Source organism: Cebidichthys violaceus, unplaced genomic scaffold, assembly GCF_023349555.1.
Source record: "Cebidichthys violaceus isolate CVI_PGR_0920_01 unplaced genomic scaffold, fCebVio1.0.p SCAF_32, whole genome shotgun sequence".
Classification (NCBI taxonomy): domain Eukaryota; kingdom Metazoa; phylum Chordata; class Actinopteri; order Perciformes; family Stichaeidae; genus Cebidichthys; species Cebidichthys violaceus.
Genome location: NW_027176506.1, coordinates 631,570 through 659,251, shown reverse-complemented (window position 1 = coordinate 659,251; position 27,682 = coordinate 631,570). Strand labels below are relative to the sequence as shown.

At 46.9% G+C, this 27,682-nt stretch overlaps 1 protein-coding gene across 1 annotated transcript; it reads left to right on the top strand.

Moving 5' to 3' along the window:
• The first annotated feature begins 2 nt into the window (after window positions 1–2).
• On the top strand, window positions 3–27,682 carry prr12b (proline rich 12b). Its single transcript, XM_068724763.1, has 16 exons — window positions 3–198; window positions 6,560–6,717; window positions 8,658–8,819; window positions 9,080–13,614; window positions 14,534–14,746; window positions 16,521–16,595; window positions 18,151–18,991; window positions 19,183–19,787; window positions 20,030–20,146; window positions 20,981–21,114; window positions 21,282–22,246; window positions 22,390–22,509; window positions 23,410–23,507; window positions 23,678–23,809; window positions 26,214–26,309; window positions 26,622–27,682. Exons 1-16 carry the CDS (start codon window positions 116–118, stop codon window positions 26,754–26,756), a joined length of 8,469 nt encoding a protein of 2,822 aa, XP_068580864.1. The 5' UTR covers window positions 3–115; the 3' UTR covers window positions 26,757–27,682.

Here is a 27,682-nt window from a genome sequence, read left to right as displayed (position 1 = left end):
CAGTCTACAGGCTCGTCAAGCAGAGAAATAAACAGAGGCGAGCGCAGAACAGAGAAGACATTCCTCCCTCCCCTCCCCCTCACTATCTGTCCATCTTCATCCAGTCCTTTCTTTCATGGAGAGGAATTATCCCGCTGCAGGCTTCGGAGATCTAGGGGCCGGGGCGGGATGGAGTTACGACAGATCGGGCAAAGCAAGGTAAGCTCCGGTGGCCAAAGCATGGGCACCCGCACGCTCCTCCGGCTGCTCCAGGCTGCCGGACTGGCTCTAACAATGCCTCAGCGCTGCCTGCAGCCGGGCTGCGCGGTGCCGCTACACGGTCACCAGCCTCAGGTAGAGACAGCCGTATTGTCATTTGGGGGAGGGGAGGGGTACGGGGGGCTGTCTCCAAAACGCATGGAATGCGTTGGAAGGTTAATAGTGATACGGAGACAGGAGAGGGGGGACACGGGGGAGGGGGGGGGGGGATGGGTTGCTGGAAGCAGATCGAGTCTGTTATTTAAAAAAAGAAAGAAAGATCACATCTCGGGTCCAGCACGGCATTGTCTCCGCTGCAGCTTTGTGCTGCTTCTGACTTGACAAATGCGTGACAGGGACACTCGCAGGTTGGACCCCAGCAGCACTAATTGGCTACTTATCAAAGCAGCGCGATGCTTACAGCTACAGCCCGCCGTGTAGCGTTACTGCATTCCGTCAGATACACAGACAGCCTTAACAACGCGCCACACACAGTGATCCGAAGCATCGATCGATCTGATATGAAAGCGTCATTTAAATAAGGTCAAACTGAAAGTAAACTACTGACGCAGCTGGTTATGGTGACAGCAGCGGTATGCATTTATTCATAACGTGTTTCAAATGTGACTTAAGCTACGGATGAACTTGTTGGTGACATTCTCCCTTATTAGTAAACACGACTTTACAAGCATGTCACGTGACTGACAAACGTGCCCCGACTGTCACCGTCCGCGGCTCCGTGATGAAGTTAACGTTACTATGTTCATTACTAATACTTGGTAACGTTAGCTTTCAGGTGACCAGGCTACACGTTACATTAACCAGTATCTGACCGTGAACGCATCAGCTCCCTTGTGTTCGTATCAAGCTGGTGATACACGTTAGCTAACGGGCTAGTTCCGCTCAGAGACACGGCGACGTAACGCGCTCTGAAACGCTAACAAGGGACACAACTCTGTCCGCGTGGTGTCCTCAAGCTGCCGCTGTCAGTGCGTGACAGAGGGACTGGGGTTTCCTGACACTTACATCGTGTGTTGGAATGAAGTGCGGCATCGAGCCATGCTAACGCTAGCTAGCTCCTCATAGCTTTGCTCCACGTTAGCGGTCGCCTTGACAACCACATCAGTCTTCCGTCAGACTGCACAGGGCTCCATCTCTCACTGCCATTGTCTGGCAGACATCCTTCCAACCTATTACGTTGTTTTAGAAACGTCGAATGAAAACAGAATAGCGGTGAAATGATAATAATGAGTCTCCGTCCTTTTCCTGCGTTCAGCAGCAGCCTGCATGGACGCCTCACCCTGCCACACAGGCTGCAGCGTGAGCCGTCTCCTGTCGCCTCTGCCTGGCAGAGAGAACGGATCGGTTCATGCCACACATGCTGACAGCACAGGTGTAATGGAGGAAGCAGGCAGTCGACGTGTGACATTGTTCAGGCCGAGAGGTTGCTGAGGAAAAGCGTGAACACAGGAGTGATGAAGTGACTGAGTGAATAAGAGAAGCCGTAACTGGTTTACAAAGGAGCAGCGGGAGATCTTTACTGTTAGTATAACAGACAGAGACGGACATGGACTGACGGAGAGCACCACCCTCCACTCTGTGAAGCAGCGAGGAGATGAACACTTGTTTTGTGTAATCAGCAGCAAATAATGACAGGCATACTAATAGAGTGAGTTCACATTGTACAAACACGCTTTGCATATTAAGTAGAACAGATGGAAATGGGCAGGCTTTAACAGTGCATGTAGAATGTTCCATTCATGCATCCATTTATGTCAGAGTGTCGGAAGTGTTGCATGGATAATATATATAATATGTGTTGTCTTGAAACAGTGGTAACATGTGGGTTCTTACTTAGAGTTCTTGCAGTGCTACTTGTGGTCCTTCTCAAGTCACATGATCTGTGTGGAGGAAAGGAGAGAAGGCTCAGCTGCTCGAAGGAGAAGAGGAAAGCACTCTGTCCTCTGCTTTTCTCTGAATTCACCTTTCTTTTTAGAACTCTTCACACACTCTTCACACCTGACTGTGGATAACTTCTACGTTGCTTTGACTAAAATGCTTCATTGACAGAGGCAGACATGCATTCTTATAGGGATGACAACTGTCCAGATGCAGAAGGCAGGGTTGTTAAAAATGAATAGTGGATATACAACATTACTTTAATTTTATGCTGTACTTTTGGAATACACAAAACTCAAAAGAATGACGCCGCGTGTCCCAGCAAGTGTGGTCAACTTGTCGGTGTGCGCTCCATAAAAACAGAGCCTTGTATGGAATGTTGGTTTACCGTTTGAGAAACAAACTAAATATATTGTAACGCTGTAGGTCGTTGTGTTGTGCATTCATGCTGGGACACAGATGTTGCTGAAACGTGTATGAGGTATTTAGGATGTGTGAACTCAGTATGGATAAATATGTGTGTCAAAAGGTTCGACTGGTGAACTAACACCTGGGTCAAAGCTGCTTGTTCCGTATGTTAGCAGACCATCAGAGCACATGCCAGCAGTCAGAAGGAGGACTTAGCACTGGCTCGTTCAGCATGACTTTTACATCTTTCAGTTTGTTTGCCCTGATTCCTTTCCACATTCACAGGAAGAGAAGCCCATGAGGGAAAAGGGAAGTGAAGGCGCTGCTGTGACTGTCGTGTGAAGACTTTGTGACGTGGTTCTTTTGGGCCTCTTTATTCCCAACAATACGGGCTCTAGTCTAGATAGGGCCCCAGGCAACAGCATGCCTATTTGATTAAAACGGCTTCATTCAGTTAGTGCTATCGGGACATTTACTAGTGCACCATAATGGCCCATCCAGAGCTCTTTTTGTATGCAATTTGCATTCAATTTAAATGTATTCAATAGCAATGTATTCAAACTGTAGGTTTGGTAGGATTCACATACAAGCAGGAGTGCAAATTGCTACAGCAACTAGAGATGTTAACAATGAATCGCTCAACCAGTTCTAACTCTGACCCGTTACAGTTCAAAGCTAAAAGAATATTTCAAAAACAAAGCTAATAGAATAGCTGCTCCACCTTGAATGAGTGAGTTGTGTGTAACTTCCTGCTGACCCTTCACTCACAGGGACTCACAGGACCTGAGGCTGGCTCCTGAGGGGTGGCAGCATCATGCACTGCACTGCTCCGCTACTGTGAAGTTCATACTCAGTGTGTTTCCCCAGCAGACACTGGCCGACGTTACTCCGGCCTGCTGCACACACACACACACACACACACACACACACACACCCGTACTGATGGATGTGGTGGAGGCGTACCGTGGAAGTGGCTGGATGTGTCCTCACAGTGCATGCAGCAGCAGCAGCAGCAGCAGCAGCAGCAGCCGGCCGACCTACGGACCTGTGTAATGCACACACTGTCAGTACATGGTGGATGTAATCGGGTTATTGTTGCAGATGGGCGGCTTGTCAGGCCCTTCAACCGCAGCACCCCCGCATGCAAAGCACTAGTCTGGGCGGTTAGCGGCTCATGATCGCTGTATCGATCATGAACAAATGTAAAATTAGCATCCCTAATGGAAACTCCTTTTGTGAATAAGGTGGAGAGTCGACCTGATAGAAGACATGTTGAGAGAGATGAGAGACTCGTATCACCGTGTTGTCTTCATGTGATGTGATGGGACATCGATTCTGCAGTGGTCACAGTTCAGGGACACTGTGACATGGGGACATTCTTTCACTTTGTGACTTAATGGACACAGTTTTTGACGCACATAATTTGCTGATTTATTTGCTGAATCATAATAGAATATAGGAGAAAACAAGCACACAAAGTGTAATAGAGGAACTAAAGGAAAAGAAACGGCTCAATAAAGCTCAATAAAGGTTCAATAAAGAATATGACGCCCTTCATTTTACTATATATACTGAATATACATATAAAATACACTCAATGCTCTGACAAACTGCACACATCTTAAAAGTGTTCATCATTTTGTGATCAATGTGAGTACACGGCCACAGGTATACAATCTGATTTTATTCTACTTTTAATGGGGATTTGTGATACTTGACGATTCAGCATTTCTGAAGTGTCTTCTATGCAGGCAGTGAATCCCATCAGCAGAGGACAGAGGACAGGGGACAGAGGAATGACTGATGTCTGCTCTTCATTCTCTCTAAACGTCACTCAGGAATAGTATTCATTTTATTGACATATTGGATTGTTTCTCGTGGGATAATGTAATAGTTCATATGGTGACTTTGCTGTCGTAAACATCCTGTTGCTGCTCAACGTTTAGTTACATGTAAAATATAAAGACAGTCTAATCCTGTATTAAATAAATAATGAAAGAGAACCAATAACGATATTGATAAAGAACCGAACCAGTAAGGAGCATCCATAAGAGTTGTGTGGATAAACAACACAGCAGGTTCATAATGGTGTCATGTAACCCAAACAGCCCACCACCACATGTAGGACCGCTGGGTAAGCCTCTAGGTATTGACAGTGGTAGTGGTGTCATGGGTCAATGTGATTCAGCAGCAGTTATCATCACTATTTGATGCATGCTAGAATGCTCCTCTGACCACAGTTTGATGAGATTGAATCAATCCTGTCAAAATGTGAAACAGCATCTGAACTACAATTGATCAGCAGTAAATCACCAAGCATATAAGACAGAGGTGAAGAACCTGAACCGGGACTCAACGCATACCTGAGAGTTGTCACGCATCGGTTTTTATTTGAAACTACTTCTGCTTTGTTTTATCTTCGTCCACCATAACTTGCATCCCTTCTGCATCCAAACTAGAGCGTCTCTCCTTCCGTCCTTCATGTCATGACGTGGTAAGACTAGTCCTACCTGTGTCAGGTAGAGTCTGAGTGTCCTCCAGGACACACTTGTGAATTGGAATCTGTGAGGAATTGGCTGGTTGCCAATAAATAATCTTTACTATCTGGGAAAAGTAGAGTCCATCCCATGTGTTCCGGTTCAAGGGAACCGTATTGAATCCAAGACTAGTGGATGATGTCTAGTGGACGGGTGAATTAGCCCACTACAGAAGTCCTTCCTCCTCATGGAGGGATGTCCCACTCATCAGACGGGATGGCGTGGGGGGGGGTCCTGTGGGAGTCTGCGCTGCTGCGCTGCATTCCCTCCTCTTCTTGGGGGCAGGGCGCTGTGTGCACACATGGTCTGTGTGGGTCTGACTTGTTGCTCTCGCTTTCAGTATTCGCTGCTCTGTTTCAGCAGCTCCTTCTGATAGCGGTGAGTAGCACGGCGCTAGTAGCAGCCCATGTATTCTCTCAACACGTTCATGTGCTAACCTGTGGGTAAAGCATCAAAGGATGTTTTATTGTCTGTGGTTTTATTAAACAGGCTCAAAATCAGTGTATCAATGCTCATAGTCAACGGCAGCTTTATCTTCAATCTATTTTAAGAGACAAAGAAAACCAAAAGACTAACAAAAATGTTTATACAATTGTATGAAACGTTTTAATTTAGTCATCATTTTGTCCACTATATTTTACACAAATGAATATATAAATACTACATTATACAAATACACACATTCATATAATGAAGGGTCTTACATATTCTACGACTGTGTAATAAAATATCCTTTTTTTGTCCAGTATTAGAAATGAAATACCATGTAAAATATGAAATATTATATCATGTGCAAGTGATTGGCAGCTTGTGAATAAGAACATTTCACTCTTACTGGACAAGCTAAAGATTAAGGGAAGCAGCCAGCCAAGGTCAACCACCTCCAGTCCATCAGAACCAGTCCGATAACACAGAGACACACACTTTGTGAAGCGAAACAATCGCCCCTGAACATCGGCTGCAACAAGCCCGGCGTCAGTAGCTGCAGTTGGCCCAAAAAGTTCTAGGCATATGTTGTTTGCCGATGAAAGAACATTGACTTCTCTCTGATAGAACTTTGCCTTGAAAATACAATGAAGCAGCAGGTATGAGGCCTTCACGGCAGCATTGTTAACCTTAGGAGCAGAATGTTTTGTCTCCAAGTGTTAACTGCGTCACAGTATAATGGCATCATTTTTAAAATGTTGCTGTCTTTATTGTCAGCAGACCCACAAAATATAACTCGTCAGCATCGCCTGAGGATTGGGAACCTCTGAAAGAGAGAGGCTGTGTGTTGGGGTTAGGGTTAGGGTCCCTGAACAATGGGTTGATAGATAGGTACATACTATATGATTCCTAAGGGATACATACAGAGAGAGGGGAGTGTGGATGCCTTAAACAGGTACATGGACTACTAGGCCTAACAGTCCTGTGTAAGCAGACTTGCTGTAAATCAGGGCATGTGTAGGATGCAAACCTAATGACCATGTGTTCCTCAGCCTCGTGTATGGGAGCTCCAGGTCGTCCCATCCAGACTCAGAGCTGCTCCATCGGCAAACCTATGGCTCTCCTCACACCCTCCAGGGCTATGCAACCAACCACCACCCAGGAAGCTCCAGGCAGGGTGGAGCCTGGGGTGCAGCTGGACGCACGCTTGGTAAGGATTCATTGACATATCTGTAAAAATACAAATCTAGAAATACTGTATTTCTTTCTATGTGTGAATGTTGTATACATGTTAGATAGTCCTGATGGACAGGTGGTTCCTTACATGGTAGACCTGTCATCAGTGTGTGAATGGGTGAATGATGACATGAAGTGTTAAAGAGCTTTGAGTGGTCAGAAGACCAGAAAAGAGAGAACCAGTACAGTCCATTGTCCACTTACAGTCTGTATTTGGGCATCGATACCAGCTTTATTCAAGGATATTTACATTCAAATCAAATGTGTTTATATCCACAGTCTGGTTGAGAGATATGCAGCTAATATTTTGGATTTTGAACTTTTCCAACACACACCACTGTTGGCAAGTCTTGATAACCTGTAGGTTAGAGTGAATGTGAAGGTGGAAGGTTGCCTGTGCAGAAGTGTCAGCCTTGTGGTAGACTGGTGACCTATCCAGGGTGTGCTGTCTGAGGCACAGGGGTGAAAACCAAATCAAGAAGGGATCCAGCTGCATGCAGTGGGGAGTTATTTAGCATGTAGGGCACTCAAACATGTTCCTCTACTTGAAGGGCACCATACAGGGCACTTAATCATGTTTTCTTTCCTGGAAGGATGCTCACTAGCCCCCAGCTAAGCACCGCTGTTTTGGAGGAACGGCGTGCTTGATGTGAACCCAGGAGGATGCAAAGTTTGAAGAAGCCAGGGGGGAATAAGATTCGCTCTGAGATGCTGAAAGCTCTGGACGTTCGGCTGCCTTGGCTGACACGCCTCTTCAGTGTCGCGTGGACGTAGGGGACGGTGTTCCCAGAAAGTCCCCTTTTTAAAAAAAGAGGGACCGGAGAGTGTGGGATATTTATGGGATATCACACTGCTCAGCCTCACAGGGAGACTTTATTTTAAGTTGCTGGAAAGGACGTTCCGGCCGATTGTCAAACCTGGAGTTTGCCCATCCAGTCTACATGTGACTTGTGGACTTGGAGATGGCTTACGACTGTGTCCCTTGGGGATACCTGTGGGGGGCACTGCATGAATATGGGGTACCGGGGTTTTTGCTATGAGCCATCCGGTCCTTGTATAACCAAAGTGAGAGATGCGGGTGCTGTACTGGACCATTGAGATGAAGGGGGAGCTGTGCCAGAATGCACCACTACGTTCCGACCCTCACCTATGGTCATGAGCTTTGGGGAGTGACCGAAAGAATGACATCGCAGATACAAGCGACCGAAATGAGCGTCATCGTAAGGTGGCTGGGCTCAGCCTGAGAGATAGACTGAGGAGCTCAGACAACCGGAGGGAGCTGGGAGTAGAGCCGCTGCTCCTTTATGTTGAAAGGGGAGAGCTGAGGTGGTATTTCATCTGGCCTGGGTACGCCTCAGGGTTCCCCAGGAAGAGCTGGACAACATTGTGATGGATGATGTGCAAGCTTGTAGTTATTAAACTGATTAGTAGTGAGAATTAAGGCCAACTATTGCGCGGTGCTACATCTTGTGTGTGAGTATTTCCAGGTGACATTTTCTCACATGTGCCCAACAATTGGTTATAAATGAAAGGTGGGGTGATTGATCTGAACCACTTAGATTACTGGTCTCATATCTTTTAAACAGCTGTGCCAATCCCAGAGTAGCATGATGAAAACAGTTCAAAAGAGAAGACACACCTGACACATGTCTGTCCAGATAGGAAAATAATATTATTGTCTCGATAGTGCAGAGAAGCAGGACGTAAATGAGTTTCTTTTTTCTGCACTTAGTTTTATTTTGCATCACAGAGATCAACATATAGTAAGTGTGACTCTGTTATATGCCACAATGAAAGTCGTTCAATAAAATAGAAAGTTTTATTTAACTGTTTATATGATGATGCTTTGATGTATGATATGAATATGATGTGATAATGAATATGAATTAAGTGAGAGTTGTGTTTTGTTGCCAGGCCTGTCGGGGCTATTTGACGCCAGCCTCCATCATGCCAATCACCCGGGTCCTGACCCCTCCGTCATGAATCTGATTTCAGCTCTGGAGTCGCGGGGTCCACAGCCGCCACCCTCGGCTTCCTCCCTCCTCTCTCAGTTTCGCACTCCTTCTTGGCAGACTGGTGAGCGTCAGCTTTTCAGTGTAATGATACAAACAAACAAAAATCACCATATGTCGTTAGTTCTAGTTTCTATTGAAATACTCTTCTTCCTAAATAATAAATAATAGTTTAATTTACAAAATCAGCTGCATTCATTTGATTTGCAAAAACATCCAACAAGTAAAACGTTTGTAGTCTCAAACTGAAAATGTGCTAATTTGTTACATGTGAATAGTGACTTGCATTTACCAACCCTGTCCATGTAATATTGTGTTCTGTAGCAATGCATACACCGGCCCCAGCGGAGCTCTTTATGTCAGGGGCACTTCCTGGTTCCGGCTCCTTTCCCTCCTCCTCCGCCCTTTCTGCATACCAGCATCCTGGCTCCTTCTCTGGACGATCTTTCACTCCCTCGCTATCCCTGCAGGACACACCTACATTTAGCCCGACTTCAAACGGTTTGCTATCCCCCCATGATCCCTTGCTGCACATCAAAACACCCTCCCAGGCCAACTTGGGCTTTGACCGCTTGCTGTCTTCCCACAGTGCCCCCTATCGGGGCTCCCAGGAGCCCCCGGCCTCTCCTCAGACTCAAGCCCCTCCCACCTCCTCCAATTGCCACCTGCCCCATCCTCAGTTCAACCTGTTGTCCTCCCAGCTCCACAACCAGTCCTCCCAGCTTTATAATGCCTCCATGTTTTCTTCCACACCAGCCCTGCTGTCCGCGGCTCCCCCTCCACCACAGCCTTCTTCAGAGAGGGCAGTTTCCCGACAGGACAGTGTGATCAAACATTACCAACGCTCGTCCCCCACACATTCCACAACACTCCCCCCACAGCAATACGTCAGCTGTGGTGGGTCATCAAGCTATCAGCAGATAGCCAGCCACCACCGGCATGCTGGACTGTCCTGCAGTCCCCTTGGGGAGCAAAGTCCATCCTCTGACCCCAAGCCCTCACCAAGGTTGGAATCCAAGACATATCGACCTATCATCCAAACCCCCTACACATCCTCGTCCTCCAGCTCCTCAGCTCCTTCCTCGTCTGGCACTAAGGGACCCAAGAATTCCAGCTCCAGTAGTGGCTACTCTTCTACAGGCTCAGCTTCATCCTCTTCTCGTACCCCACACACTCCACCATCAGCTTCCTCCACCTCCTCTTCATCCTCTTCAAGCTCCAAGACAAGCACTGGCTCCTTGTCTGCTCCTTCTTGTCAGCAGCCTCCATCTCAGTCAGCACCAGCACCACCTCCTCTACCAGTGGTGTCATCCAACCTTGTTCAACAGCCAGCACCCAAACAATGCCTCTCCACCTATGGCTCTCCACCTGTGGCTAAATCCAGCACAGGCCTACCAGACCAGACCCCTACCCAGCAACATGCCCAGTCCTACTCTCCCAACCAGCCTCCATCTGCACACATGACCCAGTCTTATGGAGGCTTTAACTCACCTCATGCCCAAGACCTGAGCTCTGGATCAGGGGGTTCTGGAGGGAAGGCCTTCACCGGTACAGTCTCAGGAGGACGCTCGTTTTCTGCAGAGGTAGTCTTTGGAGATTCAAGCTTTGGCTCAACTCCTCTCAGAAGAGCAGGCAGTCCATCCTTAGGGTATGGGAGTTCTGGAGGATCAACAGTAAGTGGACCCATATCAGGAGCTACTTCACTTGGCAGTGGCGTTGGATCTGCAGGGTCAGGGAGCGGGGCTGCTAGTGGTGGTAATGGAGGCAGCGGCTCTTACCACCTGCCTGAGTCGTGCCCCTCGCCTTCCATCAGTTCTACTATCAGTCGCCCTGGATTGCACTCTCCTGCTTCTGCTCGCCCTGCTCAGTCCCCTGGAGGCGCAGGGCCCACCAAATACTTGTCCTCCATGCTCTCTCCTGCTTATATGTCCTCACCACAAGGTTTCCCTGATACACGGCAAGCGCAGAGCCAGTCCTACCACACAACACCACCCAAGCCAAAAACGGACACCAACATGTTGGGAGTTCAGCAATCTCAAAATGATGAAGAGGATGATGATGATTTCCTCATCCACCATTTACTACATGCCCAGAGCTCAACTACCCATCCTTCCCAGCATCATCCACCTCCTCAGCAACTACCACAGCCGCACTCACAAGCTAGAAATGGGGAAGGCAAGGAGGTGACCTATGACCTTAACAAGATCTCAGAAGAGCGCTACCACCTTCAGAGTGTCATCCGTACCAATAACATCACTAGCAGTTCAGGTCCTGGAACGGCAATTGATGATGTTGCAAGTGGCTTAAACAGTCAACTGGAAGCATCACAGAAGAAACAGCAACAGGCCAAATCTGAGTTGACCATATCAAAGTCCAATGCTGGAGGGGTAGGAGGGATCACTGACTCTCTTTCCCACTCCCATACTACCCACTCCCATCAACAACAGCATGACTCCTTGGGCTCTGTGGTCCATTATGGAAGAGAGGACCCCTACACACAGCACTCCCATCACACCTCACATGTGCCATCACACTCTCAGCAACACTCTCAGCATCCCCAAATCTCCCAGCACTCTCGGCACACTCAACACACACAGCACTCACAACATACTCAGCATAGCCATCCTCATTCCCACTCTCACAGCCACCCTCACATGGAGCTGAAGAAGCCGTCAGATGCAAATGACAATGCCTACTTGTGTAACACACCAGATGTGCAGCAGGCTCGACAAAGCCAGGTCTCCCTCTCCCTGATAGAATCATCGCCAGACCCCCCCCAGCAAACTCACATGCTGCAATCTGTCCTTTCTCATACCACTCGCAGTAAGATGGACCCCCAACAAGCCCCTTCACAGCAACAGCAGCATCCCTTGAGCCAGCAGGCCATGATGGGTTCAGCTGGAGGAGCAGGGCCTGCAGGAGTGGAATCCCATGCACAGAACCGGTCCTCACAGTTGCAACTCCAGCTCCAGACCCAGGGTTTGGATACACACTACAACCTTGGAGCCCAGCCAAGAGATCAGTCCCGAGCCAGTCAGAGCTCATTGTCTCCGCTCGACATGCTAGACCAATCTCTTTCCCAGAACAGTAGAGGTGGTGGAGGAGCTTTGGACAGAACTGGAGTTGGGGTGAATGTTACAGGAGGGGAGGGAGGTGGTGGAGACAGACATAGACAGCAGCACCGACTTACACCCCACCACCATACCCAACAAACAGCCTCAGATCTCCATGACTTTCTCTCTGAACCAGATTTGGGCTTGTCTACCCCCTCACACCTGCACCACCTCAACCAGCCTCAGGCCCATGCCCACCCCCATGCCCACCATCAACAGCAAGCACACTCTCACCATCAGATGGCACACTCTCAGTTAGCTCACCCACACTCCCACCGGATGACAGCAAATATGGAAACTACGCAACAACAACAGCAGCGCCAACAAAGAGAGCCTGAAAGTTTGTCACACTCCCAGCTAGACCAGCTCAAACAGCACCAGTTTGACACAGTGAGCCCAGTGGATAAAGTAGGACAGAGTCAAGTTCAGCAGCAACAGCAGCGGTTTGCGCCTCTAACATCCATCTGCTTTCCAGACTCTCTCTTACACGATGAAGACCGCTCTTTCTTTCCTGAAATGGAGGACATGTTTTGTTCAGCTGATTACAAATCAAGCTGTGCTGAGGATTCTGGGGCAGGACAGGATGCTCAAGAAAGCCTTACCCAGGGCCATGGGCAGGGGCGAGAGGGTATGGAGGCCTTAAAAACAGGAGGTGCTGGAGAGGGCTATGATATGGTTGGTCATCACAGTGATCAAGGCTATGGACAGTATTGCCACAGCCTTCCAGGAACAGGGAATGACAGTCTACACTTAGACCTTGACTCTATGAAGACCCACGAGCTTCCCTCTACTGTGAATACTGACCAGCTAGGCCTCATCCAATCCCAAACACCCTCTATGGGGTTGAGTTCAGCAGTTCAAGGGGATGGCTCAGTAAACAAGATGATGGGGGCTGTAGGAGTGGGTGGAAGTTCAAGTACTACTGGTCTGACCTCACCTATATTCTGTTCCTCTCGACCCAAGAAACTGCTGAAGACCAGCTCATTTCACTTGCTCAAACAGCGGCGTGAGCCACAACCTCAAACAAAGAAAAACTATGCGCAGGAGTACGAATTTGAGGACGATGAGGATAAAGCTGATGTTCCAGCTGATATTCGCCTTAACAGTCGACGCCTTCCTGACCTGCTTCCTGACTTGGTGTCTAGTTGTAGGAAGGCTGGTGGCGCATCAGGAGTAAATGTGCTCAGTCCACTGATGGGTGACATGGACTTCTGCCACCCCTCCAGCTACGCATCCCTTGGACATCCTCCACAACTGCATCCCAGTGATGGCCCTAAAAAAAGAGGCAGGAAACCAACTAAACCAAAACGTGAAGGCCCTCCTCGCCCTCGAGGTAGACCACGCATACGTCCTCTTCCAGAGCCTCCTTACTGCAGGGGGCTGATGGGATCAGTGACTGGAGAAAGTAAGAGGGGGCGGGGCCGGGGCCGAGGGCGAGGCAAGAGGGAGGAAGTGCATGTTGAAATGCATCAAGATATGAACAAAGTTCAAAGCCTCCCGTATCAGCAGCAGCAACAGTTCAGCCAACAGCAGCATCTCCAACAGCATCCACACAACCACCCCGGACAGCAGGCGGAGCACCACCAACCACCACAACAACAGCATCACCTTCACCATCAGCAGCAGCATGTTTCCTGTCCTAACCACCAACCGCATCATCAACAGCAGCAACATCAAAGGCATCATCTTCAACAACAACATCAGTCATCCCGGCAGCTGCAGCAAGATCCAATCAGACCTATCAAGGTAATCCTGAAAAGACCAGTTGATCTGGGTCTGTACTGGTTAAGAGTCATAGTGAAGGCCTAAAACGTTAGAATGAGCTAAAACGGACGTAGCTTGGAGTAGGACATTAGTTAACTTCATACCTGCATTAAGTAGAAGAATAGAAGTTGTGATGATGAACTACTCACAGTTTATGACACATAGAAATGTAACAAGTAAAGATTACATATGTTGTGCGTGTGTATGCAATTTATCTGGTAAACTTGGGTTTTGATTATTTGCTGTGCGCATTAAAGGGATAGTTTGGATGTTTTGAGGTGGGGTTGTGTGAAGTACTTGTATAGTGAGTGTATTACCTACAGTAGATAATGGTCCTACCAGCACAGGAGCTGTGGACGCCCGTGGACGTGTGCTACAACAAAAACGTTCAGTTTGAGTGTACTAAGGCCCTTATCTGTGCTCTCTTCAAAGCCACTAGACTTCTTTGACAAAAACAGTCATTTGACCTCGCAGAACATGGCAGTTGCTGGTCTACAGCTGCCTCAAAAGGTTAGTTTGTTTGTGTTACTGTGTTTTAAAGGGTTGGTTCGGATTCACCAAAGTCACACAATAACACAAACAAATGAACCAATTGAACAGCAATTGTTCTTATGCTTACGAATATGCCCCCAATACATCTTTATACGTTTGGTACCACAGGTGCCATACGTTTCCCTCTGCCAGTTCCAACCCGACACAAATGAGATTAGTTTAAAAGCAAAACAGGACAAGTCATGCTGACCATTACAGAGTAGTGTAATCTATCTCTGTGAAACCAACAAAGTCAGTATTACTGGCTTATCTTGTCTTGTAGAAACAAAGGTTGTATATTTTATCCTAAAATCTTTCTGAATGTCTTCCATCCAACCCTGACCCTTCCATCCAACTTGTCTGTCTCCAGATCAAACTGCCCGTCCCCACCATGCCTTCATCAGAATGCTTGTTGAGGACAGACTCACTGTCCAGCACTGAGCCAGGTCTGTCTGACGGCTCGTTGGGGTCGGCACCATCTCTGGGACTGAGTCCTGGACCCAGTGCTGCCATGGACATCAGCAGAAATGAGGAGAGCCAGACTCAAGACAAGATGATGAAGCATCAGCAGAAAGCTGTAGAGGTAAAGAGCGCATCCGAAAATCCTAAATAGAAGTTCTGTTTGTTCATTAGTTCTACTGGCAAAGCTCCCTTATGGGTTTCTTTCTGATAAACTTGTCTTTGTTGTGACTGTACAAATCTATTTGAAGTGTAAATTCTGTTATAATTTCAATGCCAAGTATTGAAATATTCAATAGTTTGAAGGATGGTGAGCACCTTATATGAATTTAATGCAGATTTTACCATGCACATTTGAATGGACTGGCGCTGTGCGATGTGTGATGGAAGCTGAGAGTTTTTTCAGTTCCCTGTTAAATTATACACAACAGCTTGAGGGGGAGGGGCTTCTTCACAGGGGAACGGCTTAATGACAAATATCTTGCAAAGAAATCTTATTTGAGAGGAATCCGAGGCTAAAATGATGTGATTATTTGAATAATTGGATTTATTTTTTCTAAAAGGAGGTTTGTAGACGACAGTTTTTGGGGGAGCAGAACCTGCCTCCTGATACAACCCTAAAAGAGGATGTAATTCATAGTTTATATGCCAATTGTTGCTTTATTTATCAGCTAGGATTCTGCTTCCTTTTTTTAATTTGTTTTGACTCATGCGCCCCAGAACTTATATTTGCAGGTAGACCATATGGTTTGATGCAAAGGTCAATTTAGAATAATTAGTTAGTCAGAAACCCTTCATCATTGTGTCTTTGAAATCAAGCAGCATCATGTAGGCTGCTTACATCGTACCAGTTGTTCACTTCTTGATGTCAGGGTGTGGGAGAAGGAGTGGTGGATATTACGCAGGGCTGCAGAGGACCTATGCATGACAGCTTCAAGTGTATTTCATGTTGGAGGGAAATTAAATCTAGTTGCCTCAGCAACAGTGTGGTATACTGCATCTGCAGCATTTTGACTGTGAAGAGAAACCTTAGATTTTCAAATCAAGCCAAGCTGATATGCGGTTGAGTTAGTCAGTATCTGAACAGTTATCCTCTCATTACGCCGGCTCTGTATCCCTGCACATGTGGGGACATTACCAGGGACTGATGTTGAATTGCTGAGTCAGCTTTAAGGACTCAGCCCCTTAAAAATCTAGCCCCGCAATTTCAGAACAATGCAGCAGGGCAGTGAGCCTTACTGTAGTGCAGCCATGGCAACCAAGGAGGTTTTAAGGTCCAAACATTGAAATGGCCTTGACTGGCTAAGAGCATGGCTTAAAGAAATACTTCACCCACAAAATGACTACAGGTATATCAATCATTCAACCACTGTTGAGGTCTTTGTGTTTTGTGAAGTAGTGAGCGTATGACTGGATAAGTGTGAGGGCTTACTAATGCATGTTTTCATATAGTTTTGCTGTTTTTGCAGTTTTATTTAAGAATTCAAGGTAACGGGGTGAGTGATTGATATACAAATGGTCATTTGTATTCCTTTAAGAACCTTAAGGCAAAGTACAGTCTAGACACTGCAGAGCATCACTCAGGTCTGCTGGTGGTAGTCACTGACAACTAAATATTGAATATAATGATTTTATTTCAGTTCATTTGTCATCATTTTTGTTTCTTAAACTTCACAAGACAAACACTGTTCTTACTGATGCATCTGGGTAAACACAGTATCATGTTCAAACTCCTTCTTTAGAGTAGAATGTGAAAGGGGGGCAAAAGAGACGATGGGACAACAACATGGATATTAAGAGATTAAATGAACATTTATCCTCATTCATCACATTGTTGTTCATGTAAAGAAAAAGTAAACGATATACCTAACAAGCAGTGTCCTCTAACGCTAACACAGATGATGTGGAAGAAAGACATGGACGACCCACTGAATCCTGAAGCCTGGGCTGCTATGCAGAAGCTCTCCAGTTCAGTAAGTTGCCTCACACCCTCTACAAAAATGAGCGAAGCCAGGAGCTTCATATTTAATTCATACCTCATCCATTCAAACTCAAGCCTCTGGTAGAAGGAGAGAAGCACGTTCTTCACCTCCCTCACACCACAGGTGTACAAAGGTAGCACGTTGCCCAGCTTTGTGTTCAAACCCAATGTTCAGGTGTTTTGGTGCCGTCGTCTCCAGCGGAACCAAAAAGAGATTTGAGTTTTCAGTCGTGTTTTCTGTGATTTGAGGTTTGGAGAGGAGGAGGTTATAGTTGACTGACAGCCAGTTCTTTCTGACTGACAAAAGAGAGAGGAGAGAGATGGCTGTTACCAGGGCAGCTGTTGCCACGGTTACTACATTTTTCAGTAAAGAACCCTTGCTGCCACCTGCTGTCTGTTAAGCTTCATTACCTATAGCCAAGCATCCAGGGCCTGTATTTATTCAATCGCTTGAAATGAGATTTTAGAGCTGAGAAAGTAAGCAAAATGTATTGTTGTTTATTCATTTCATCTCAAACGTTAAAGATGAAAGATGCTCTTGGATATAAGAAGGCTGCAGATGCTTCTTACGGCTGTACAGAGTTGATCAGTTTCAGAATGACTGTACAATATAGCATTGGTCCCAATGACCAATACGTCAGCTGAATCCCGATGCATTCCTCAGGTGTTCAAACAACAAGAACAAAGCTGTCATCCATGTTGTTTACAATCACTTCTCATTCATCTTCACTCTGTCTACTTTCACACTCAAGTAAAGTAACTGTAGATAATTGGATCTATCTAAAATCAAGCAGCATGTACAGCTGATACGACTACATCAGGTAATCAATTCATCATGAATTCATGATGAATTCAGCCCAACATGTGTTTTCTTATGTAAAAGTAACGTGAACGTCTTTAGATTTCAGATGTTGGATGACATCATGTCACACTTTTCCATATGTTCTGACATTTTATAGACTAAATAGTCAATCAGTGAACTTAATCACATTAATTGAAGATGAAGATACTTTGCAGTTAGATGAAGCCCTAAAATGCCATGTCAGATGTTTTCCTTTTTAATTCTAGTGGAGTGATTTTGTATGTATAGTAAATGGACTATAACTGTTCTCTACAATATCAACAATCTGCAGCTCCCCTCAGCTCCATCTTCCAGCTCTTTGTTTTGGGTTCTCTCACCACTCCAAGCTTTGTTTCCTATTTCCTTAGTCGGTGAAGGCCTGACCAGAGCTTGTAGTGGAGGAGATATGAGCTCATTCATCCTTCATTCATGCTCTGTGTCTGCTGGCAACAACATGCCAACATGTTCAGTTATGGAAACAGCTTTGCTCCGCTGCCATCTTGTGGTCAAATAGTCAATGAGCGCTGCTTTAAAGACAGACCAGTCTTGTTGAGTGAACATGAGACCAAATTACTAGTTGAAACTGTTCTTTGCAGTGTACAGAGGAATACAGCTAACTGACAAACCATGCCAGTGCAGTGGACAAGGAGAGACATCATCATGAGGCTCTCATCAGTGATGAGGTTATGCTCTTTTGCCTTTGCAGGCTGATGAGAAGGCTTTCGACTTCAAACCTGGCTTCATGGCCTCTTTTTTGGACTTCCTGAAGACAGGCAAAAAACAGTCAGGCCTTGAACTGGGACATGACGGAAGTGAGCAGGATTCCCTAAACTCCTGTTCCTCTATGAAGGGAGGGATCAGGCCCTTATCGCCTCCTCCTCCCCCCCTACCGCCAACTCCTCCACAGCACCCTTCACGAACATTCAGCGAGGGAGGCCAGGGCGACGGGGCAGACCTGGCTCTCAGCAGCTGCCCGAGTCCCTGCAAGCCACTGGACGAGGAGCTAAAAGGAAACCTGGAGACGCTGCCCTCCTTCTCTTCTGATGAGGAGGACTCGGTCAGTAAAAACCAGGACCTGCAGAAAAGCATCTCATCTGCCATCTCTGCCCTTTATGACACCCCACACTCGTTAGCTGCTGCAATGGCTTCTGCCACGGCCAAGGCTCCACCCAACCTGTCCCCGCCTATCCCACAAGAGCCGCCGCTCAGCCCCCCGCTCCCTGCCATGCCTCCCCTCATCCCCAGCATGGAGGATGGAAAAGAGGAGGTGCTCACTTACACGCAGGATCACACACAGGACAAGGAAGAGCAAAAATTGGTCTCCCCTCAGTCGAATGGAGAACAAGGGGATGAGAGGGAGGCTAAGCAAGGAGGAGAAGAGGAGAGGGAGGGAGGGAGGGAGACTGCAGACAATGAAGAACACATGAGAAATCCACAGAATCTGCAGCAGGGAGCCCTGGAGGAGCAGGAGGAGCAGGAGGAGCAGGAGGAGCAGGAGGAGGAGCGGATGTCTGAAATGCAGATTTTGGAGGTCCCTCAAGTTGAAGGTAATGTATGTGTTTGTTCTGTCTGCTTTTGACCGAGCGGTGGTGGATGTGATGTCATGAGCTCCTTACTCCTCCCAGAGAGGCTCCTGGCTAACAGGCCAAAGGAAGCACTCGGTGATTCCATGTCCCCCCTAACATTTACAGTGCCGGGCAATTGGAACTTTTTTTCACCCCCACCCTGTTTTTTTCAGATTCTCCATCAGGACCCATGCTTGCTCCTGCCCCTCCATCCCCATTACCGTCCATCACCCCCTCCACTCCACCCACATACTCGTCACCCTCCCCCCTGCCTCCCCCGAGTCTCTCCGTACCCTCCCAACTGCCGACCCAGCAGGATGAGGAAGAGGTCGTTCAAACCTATCCTCCCTCTGAGCAGCAGCAGTCCTCCTACCAACCGGCTCCAACTGGTACCTCCCCTCCCCCATCGACCTCCCCTCCGGCTATCCCATCCTCACCTCTCTCCAACCTCCCCCTGGGCCAGTCCATTCCCCCTCCATCCACCACACCTCCTCCCTCATCTTCTGATCAGGACCAGGAACCCGAAGCTGAGCAGCCTTCCCCCTCCTCACCCACCTCTTCCTCACCCTCTTCATCATCCTCTCCACCACCATCACCTCCAACCCCGGAAGAGGCCCCAACATCTCAGCGTCTTACCTCCCTCCACCTGGCAAAGAAGCAGGCTGACGCCGCCATAGCAGGGGAGAGTGAAGAGGAGGACAGCGAGAGTGGAGGTGAGGGAATCTTCCGTGAACGGGACGAGTTTGTGGTTCGAACCGAGGACATCGGGACGCTTAAGGTGAGTTCCCCCTACAGCTCTCAGGAAGTGTGCATGGTAAAGAAACACCGTTACATTAATGGTGTACACTGTGATTGTTGGTGTACACTGTGATTGTTGGTATACACTGTGATTGTTGGTGTACACTGTGATTGTTGGTGTACACTGTGATTGTTGGTATACACTGTGATTGTTGGTATACACTGTGATTGTTGGTGTACACTGTGATTGTTGGTATACACTGTGATTGTCGGTGTCACCAGGTGGCCCTGCAGACAGGCCGGGAGCCCCCGCCCATCTGGAGGGTGCAGAAAGCCTTGCTCCAGAAATTCAGCCCAGAGATCAAAGATGGTCAAAGACAGTTCTGTGCATCCAGTAACGTGAGTTTACCAGCAGACGTACGTTTTACACAGATTCTATCAACAGTGCGTTCAATTGGGCAGAGAACATATTTACAAGTAAAGGATCTTTGACTACACTAGTGGTATTGTGGTATAGGTGTATGTAATATCTCATATATTCTCTCTCTCTGGATTCAAGATAATGCTGGCAGCAGACTAGTTATCTTTTCTTCTTAAACAGACTTGTATAGGTCTTACACAGACATGATGACAGAACAACATTAACAACTGAGGACATACGTATTCAAGAAGCTTATGAAAACAGCCACTGTTTCATTTGTACTTAAGGGCAGTATCTGTTTTGAGCAGGACAATTCATTTCTTAACCCCCCCCCCCAGCACAATGTAGCACCATTCCTACCAGTGGGGCTTAGTGCAGGACAAAGCAGTACTGCAACAGACGTCTTAGTTTGTCCTGCTCTGAACCTGAAACACTTAAAAACAGGACAGACCGAGGGTGAACACTGTCTTTATAGAGAATGCTCTGAGTTAGGACAAGGACTGATGTTTGTAACCAATGCATGTATTTAATCATGTAATAACTGCATTAATCACTAGGCTGATTGGTGTCAGTGCCCTCCGATCAGCTGCTTTAGTAGAGAGGAAATCCCTTCATGGGAAAATGGTTTACAAGTGAAATAAAGTGCTGCGCTCTGTCTACACACTAATGTTTGATTTGTCCCCCCCTATAGGCCACTTATAGCATCACATATTGTACTCCAACTCCCGGAATTCAAACAATTGTAATCAGAATATCTTCGTAGAGAGCGATGCTGTTCACTAAAGTCTTGTTCTTAATGTTTCTTCCCTCAGTATCTGGGTTACTTTGGCGATGCCAAAATGCGCTACCAGCGTTTGTATGTGAAGTTCTTGGAGAACGTCAACAAAAAAGATTATGTCAGGGTGTGTTCTCGGAAGCCGTGGCATAGAGCCGGTCTCACTCTGAGGTAAGGAAGAGGAACCGACTCACACGGGAAAGTAACACGAGAACCCGAGCCGAAGCTACATCAAACCACAGATCTGATTCATTTCAAACAGCTCACCGTCTTCCTAGGTCTGAAGACGCGGCAGCTTCATTCACCCTGGTTCTCTTTTTGCTCTCACTAATTGACAGACGCCAGTCATTACCGCTGCAGCTGCCCTCTGTTCACAATCAAACCCCACCTCGAGGGGAAAGAGACGACAAGGAGAGACAGAGAGAGAGAGAGAAAGAACAGAGAGAGAGGGAGCACAGGGAGAAAGTAGAAAAGGAGCGAGAGAGGAGAGAGAAAGGGGAGAGAGAACAAAAAGACAAGGAGAAACAGGAGCGGGAGCAGAAAGAGAGGGAAAGGAAAGAAAACGAGAATGTGGAGAGGGAAAGAGAGGACAGAGAGCAAAAAGAGAGGGAACGTACGGAGGAGAGGGAAAGAAGGGAGAAGGAGCAGAAAGAAAAGGAGAAAAGAGAGAAAGCACAAAAAGACAGAGAGAGAAGGGAGTATGAGAAAGAGCGAAAAGAGAGAGAGCTGAAAGAGAGGGATAGAAGGAATAGGGAGCAGAGAGAGAAGGAGAAACAGGATCGAGAGAGGAAAGAAAGGGAGAGACAGGAGAGGGAGCAAAAAGAAAAAGAGATACAGGAGAGAGAGCTGAAAGAAAGGGTGAAGAGGGAGAGGGAGGAGAGACAGCAACAAGAGAGGGAGAAACAAGAGAAGGAGAGAACAGATAAAGAGAGAGAAAAGAGAGAAAGGGAGTGTAGAGAAAAAGAGAAACAGGAGAGGGAGCGGAGAGAGAAGGAGAAAGAGCAGAAGGAGAGGGAGCAGAAAGAAAAGGAGGGAAGAGAGAGGGAAAAAGAGAAAGAGAGACAGAGGGGTCATGAAAAAGAGAAAAGGGTGACAGAGGAGCGAGAGAGGAGAGATGGCACAGTGGGGTTTGCAAGGTTGAAGGAGGAGAAGAGAGGAGGAGAAAAGAAGATGGATTGTCGGTCCAGAGCCAAGACCTCAAAGGACAAGGCGGAGCCTCCTCCCAAGAAGAGGAAGAAGTGGCTGAAGGAGGTGCCATCCTCTTCCTCTTCCTCTGACTCCTCCCAACCCAGCGATGACGAAGGTCAGCTGTCCTGTGTGTGTGTGTGTGTGTGTGTGTGTGTGTGAGTGCATGGTACACACACATTGGTTAATCACATATGAATGCATGTCCTTAGGTCAGTGCCTGCTGTGTTCAGGCCCTCAGTGTGGCGTCTTGTGTTGTAGGACCGGTGCGGGGTGGGGTCAACAGCCGAGCCATGAGGGAGATCTTCAGGAGCTATGTGGAGATGCTGGTCAGTACAGCGCTGGACCCTGACATGATCCAAGCCCTGGAGGACACTGATGGTGAGCGCTCACATGAACGGCTCCGGCTGAAGTGTGAATGAGTTGACGGTGTGATGTCAGATCACATCAGAGCTTCAGGCATGCTGTAGAGTTCTGGGTGGTTGAATGTATTTTTCATTCCCAACCAAATCAAGCTGAACTTCGACCGTCTGTCCAGGAGTGTCAGACAATGGAGCTAAAGTGCCAACTTCAAAAGAGGAAATAAACACCCTGCCTCTAGTATGTCCTTAAGTGTGGAAGGGACTCAAGGCAAGGTAGTACATGTACAGTAAGATAAGATAATCTGTTAGTAGAAGTTCAGGTACCCCCCATACCGCTCATAGTTCAGCGAGTTCACCATTTGTCAAGACCATTAAAAGAGATGTAAGATGCTTTCTACAGTTGGGAGTTGAGGCGTACACAACCCTCTTGTCCAGGTAGAAAAAGCAAGTACTTCTCTGTTCTGTGCCAAGGCCATCTCGACAAGTTTGTCACATGCAAGATGAGCGCAAATTTACACCAGTGCTTGTTTATGGAGTGTCCAAGGAGCAGTCGAATGATTAGGAAGCTATTGCAGTAAGCTGTATTCATGGGGATTTGAAAATGTAAGCCACTGCAGACTTCTGCTTGACATCCGGCAACATCTGCCTCTTGGCTGCCTATCGACTCTAAGAGGACCATGTGGCACACGTCCATTAGGTCCTCCAGCTCGTCAAAACAGCAGGCCTCACCATCAACCCTTGTGACTGTGCCTTCACCCACCAGGAGGTGTAGAATCAGGTGCTTATCAACTAGGAGGTAGAAACCTCTTGACCTGCTCACACTTTCAACGTGCCTTGCATGTCTCTTACGGTAATAGGCAGTGACAGTAATCAATGTAAATGGTTGTTCTACTACTCACTACTGCTGCTCTCTCCTCAGATGAGTTGTACCTGCCACCCATGAGGAAAATTGATGGCCTGCTCGGTGAACAGAAGAAGAGGTTGTTGAGGAGAGTCAACATGAGTGTTCAGCACCAGGTAGACCTACGCATCCATCCGCTCTGTTTCATGGGCACTTCTCAGACCAGTGTGTTAGACGTCCGTTGACGTTCGTGACAGTAAATACCTTGCTGTAGGGGTTTCAAACAACAGAGACTGCAGAGAGCTGTACTCATGCCTTTGGCTGCGTTCTGCTTTCCTCTCTCCAGGAGGCTTTACAGATATTCCCCAAAATGATGGCAGACCCCCTGGAATCTGGAGCTGTCAAAGTGCACCTGGGAGGGGAGGGGTACAACCGCAAAACCCTCAACCGGGTCAAGAGGACTATTCCTAAGCAACAGGTCAGAAAGAACCCTTCACACAGAGTAATCCTTCACACAGAGTAACCCTTCACACAGAGTAATCCTTCACACAGAGTAACCCTTCACACAGAGTAATCCTTCACACAGAGTAATCCTTCACACAGAGTAACCCTTCACACAGAGTAATCCTTCACACAGAGTAACCCTTCACACAGAGTAATCCTTCACACAGAGTAATCCTTCACACAGAGTAATCCTTCACACAGAGTAACCCTTCACACAGAGTAATCCTTCACACAGAGTAACCCTTCACACAGAGTAATCCTTCACACAGAGTAACCCTTCACACAGAGTAATCCTTCACACAGAGTAATCCTTCCCACAGAGTAATCCTTCCCACAGAGTAACCCTTCACACAGAGTAACCCTTCACACAGAGTAATCCTTCACACAGAGTAACCCTTCACACAGAGTAATCCTTCACACAGAGTAATCCTTCACACAGAGTAATCCTTCCCACAGAGTAACCCTTCACACAGAGTAATCCTTCACACAGAGTAATCCTTCACACAGAGTAATCCTTCACACAGAGTAACCCTTCACACAAGGTAATCCTTCACACAGAGTAATCCTTCACACAGAGTAATCCTTCACACAGAGTAACCCTTCACACAAGGTAATCCTTCACACAGAGTAATCTTTCCCACAGAGTAATCCTTCACACAGAGTAATCCTTCACACAGAGTAACCCTTCACACAGAGTAATCCTTCACACAGAGTAACCCTTCACACAGAGTAATCCTTCACACAGAGTAATCCTTCACACAGAGTAACCCTTCACACAGAGTAATCCTTCACACAGAGTAATCCTTCCCACTAGTAGTAGTAGAGCAGCTGCCAAATCATCAGCACAGTTACTGCTCCTTCACTCTTCAGAATAATCCATTTGCAGCAGAAAACACACAAACCTGGCAACTCAACATTGACCTCACCTGTAGCACTGTGTGGAGTTAATATGGAAGCCCAGCAGGGGCAATCCAGCTGTGCCTTGACATTGTTAAGTGCTGTCCATACACACATGGCTCTGGGACACCCTAAAGACAGGACTGCAGTGGTGTATGACAGCAGCATAGCTGTGGGTAAAGCCATATGCTGAGCCTGTACAAGAGCCTGAATGAACGGTGAACACCAGACCAAACCTCTCACAGCAGCCACTGGGAAGACCTCAAAGGTAGAGGTCAACCAGTAGTCGAGGCCGTCGACGTCTGACGCCAGAGACAGCTCTCCCTGTATGTAACACTTGATGTCACGTGATGACATTTCAGCCCGATCTATTTGCTGAATGAAGACCATGGGATGCGACTGAAAGCTCCAAAAGCTGACAAGTGGGGGTTTGAAGTTAGTCAGACAAAAATAAAAGTCTTCACAGCATAGCAGCCCAGATGTTTCTACAGTGATGATAGGCCAGTTTGAAGCAGCATATGGACTCAACAAGCAGCCCAACAAGTGTCCAGGAACACTGTGTCGAGACTGTACACCTGCAACACGAGTCACTTTAGCGTGCTGGTCTTTAGAGGAACACTGTACCGCTGGTGTCATTCTCAACGTTGTCGTAGTGATTGAGCGTGAACATTGGAACATGGAAATATATTAGATATCTTCAAGTTCTCTTCAAGTTCTTGGGAACTTCATGGACTCTGATACTAGAGACAAGAGACAGGGCAACTTCTCTCAGATATATGACACTATATACACACTTAATGAACACAGAGAGAAGATAGAATATGACGCATAGTCAAATATGAGTTATTGACGACCGTGTAATGATCATATAATGACTGTAAAGTACTCACGTATTCTAAGCAATTGATCCATGACTAAAGCAACAGATTAAATGAAAGGCTTGGTGATGAGGGAGAGATATGTGACTACATGAAGAGGTCCCAATGAGACCTGGGAGCGACCCAGGAACATAATGTGATGGTGAAGGAGGACAGCAGTGTGGTCCACCATGCAGTTCAGCTTAAAGCATGGAGCTGTCAGCAGGCCATGCAGCTTGAGAACGTACAGTTCTGTCACAGTCTGTGCTTCACTACTGCAGCTGCAGTTCTTTACTTTGCTGGCTGGCGTGGAGATGAGTAGAAGTGAAGACGTTAGAGAGAAGCAGGCTATAAGCACTACGCTGTGAGCATCCCAAATGAAAGGCCATTGATCCTCTATCATAGTGGAGTGATGCAGAAATCTCAATAGAGGGAAGTCAGACGATGTATTGTTCATAATGTACTTATGATTTGCTGAAGAGCAGTAAACATGGATCTCATCTCAGACACGCTCCTGTTATTGTCATGACCTGTGGGACAGTCACTCAGGAGGAAACGTTTCCACAAGACAATGCTGGAAAACAAATCTTCAATCTTTTTTTTTTTTGTCTCAACCTTTTTTAGGATCTAAAGCTCTCAATTGAAAGTTGCCGGATCTACAGTCTGTATCATTCCCTTCACCACTACAAGTACCACACCTTCCTGCACTGCAAGAAGGAGGTAAGCATGACGCACCAACGCTCAATGAGTTTATCGGTAGTAGTTTGGCTCCAATATCCCATCTGTGTGTTTGTGTATGAAACGCTCTCACTGGCACACTTCCTCTGCTCTGAGTGTTGATCGAGACAATGACTGATCTAGTCTTTCCCTTATCTCTGTACCTGGTCTTCTGTTTTGTCATCAGCTTTGCATTGTGAAAGGCTAACACCTGTGATATAGAGATGGTTAGAATAAACTGTAGTGAGCTGTCTACCACAGGGACTTCTGCACTGCATGTATGCATTTGTGACTGACTTGTTGCTTCCCGCCCAGACGGACAGCATTGAGCAGGCGGCGGAGGACCCCGGTCAGGAGGAGGTGGTGCAGCAGTGCATGGCTAACCAGGGCTGGCTGGAGAGCCTCTTTAACTCCTTCATGGAACTGCTTAGCCTCAGTGCCAAGGCCTGAAGGAGGGCCACAGCCCCAGCCACCCAACTCACACATCCACCTGCAGCATGAGGAGGGTAGAGGCATCCAGAGTTTGTGAAACTAATGGATCACGCTACCGGAACTGTACGGATGCTTGTAGTGAGACAACAACTGTTGCTTTGTTCGTCGGAGATTTAACTTTTAAAGTTTTCTTATTAAGTCCATTTAAAGTACCTCTTTATTTCAAGAAGGATGGAGGGAGTGGACTACGTGAATGTGATGGATTTCCACAAAAGTAAAAAAAGGGATTAGCACTACAGAAGAGTTCTTTGTTAAGACCTACAGAGTATTAACTACTATGGTTTGTATAATTTATACAAGGACATTTCCAAAAACGACCGTCCTAAGATGGGATTGTTTGCTGTTATTGTTTTTGAAAAATGTTTTAAAGGGTTATACATAAAATGGCCCACCTGTCTCTCAGACAGACCGGTATAGTGCAGGTGAGTGAGACAGCAGTGAGCTTCTGAAGACTGTGTGATGGTCTCTCTCTGCTGCCTGCCTCAGGTAGAAACAGTTGATTGAGGGGACATGTATTTAAAACTAAGCTGAGCTCTTTCTGGTTGTTCTTCAGAAGACAATAAGAGAGAGGATGTAATGCCTGTTAGACCATGAATGAAAAAATCAAGCACGCCTTTCTTGAAGGAAGTGTGAAGTGAAATGATCCAAAATCATAAACGTCAGTGTTTAATGTCAGTCATTTTTATCTGTTTGTTGTTGATTGATATTTCCTATTCTTTGACCTCTCAGAGGGTATACCTGTAGAGCACTCCTGTTCTTTTGATGTGTATATATTGTACAGCTACTTCATTCTCTAGTTTCCAGTTGCTCTTCTGTACATGAAATTCCTGTATTTGACATAATGAAATAAAACTGTTCAAATGACAAAAGTGATGATGAATACA

Excerpts from the sequence above, each read along its gene's own strand:
- prr12b (XM_068724763.1), top strand. The coding sequence starts at position 116 with ATGGAGAGGAATTATCCCGCTGCAGGCTTCGGAGATCTAGGGGCCGGG. Across the intron at positions 23,508-23,677 it reads ACATGAGTGTTCAGCACCAG|GAGGCTTTACAGATATTCCC; the intron begins GTAGACCTACGC and ends TCCTCTCTCCAG. Across the intron at positions 23,810-26,213 it reads GGACTATTCCTAAGCAACAG|GATCTAAAGCTCTCAATTGA; the intron begins GTCAGAAAGAAC and ends AACCTTTTTTAG.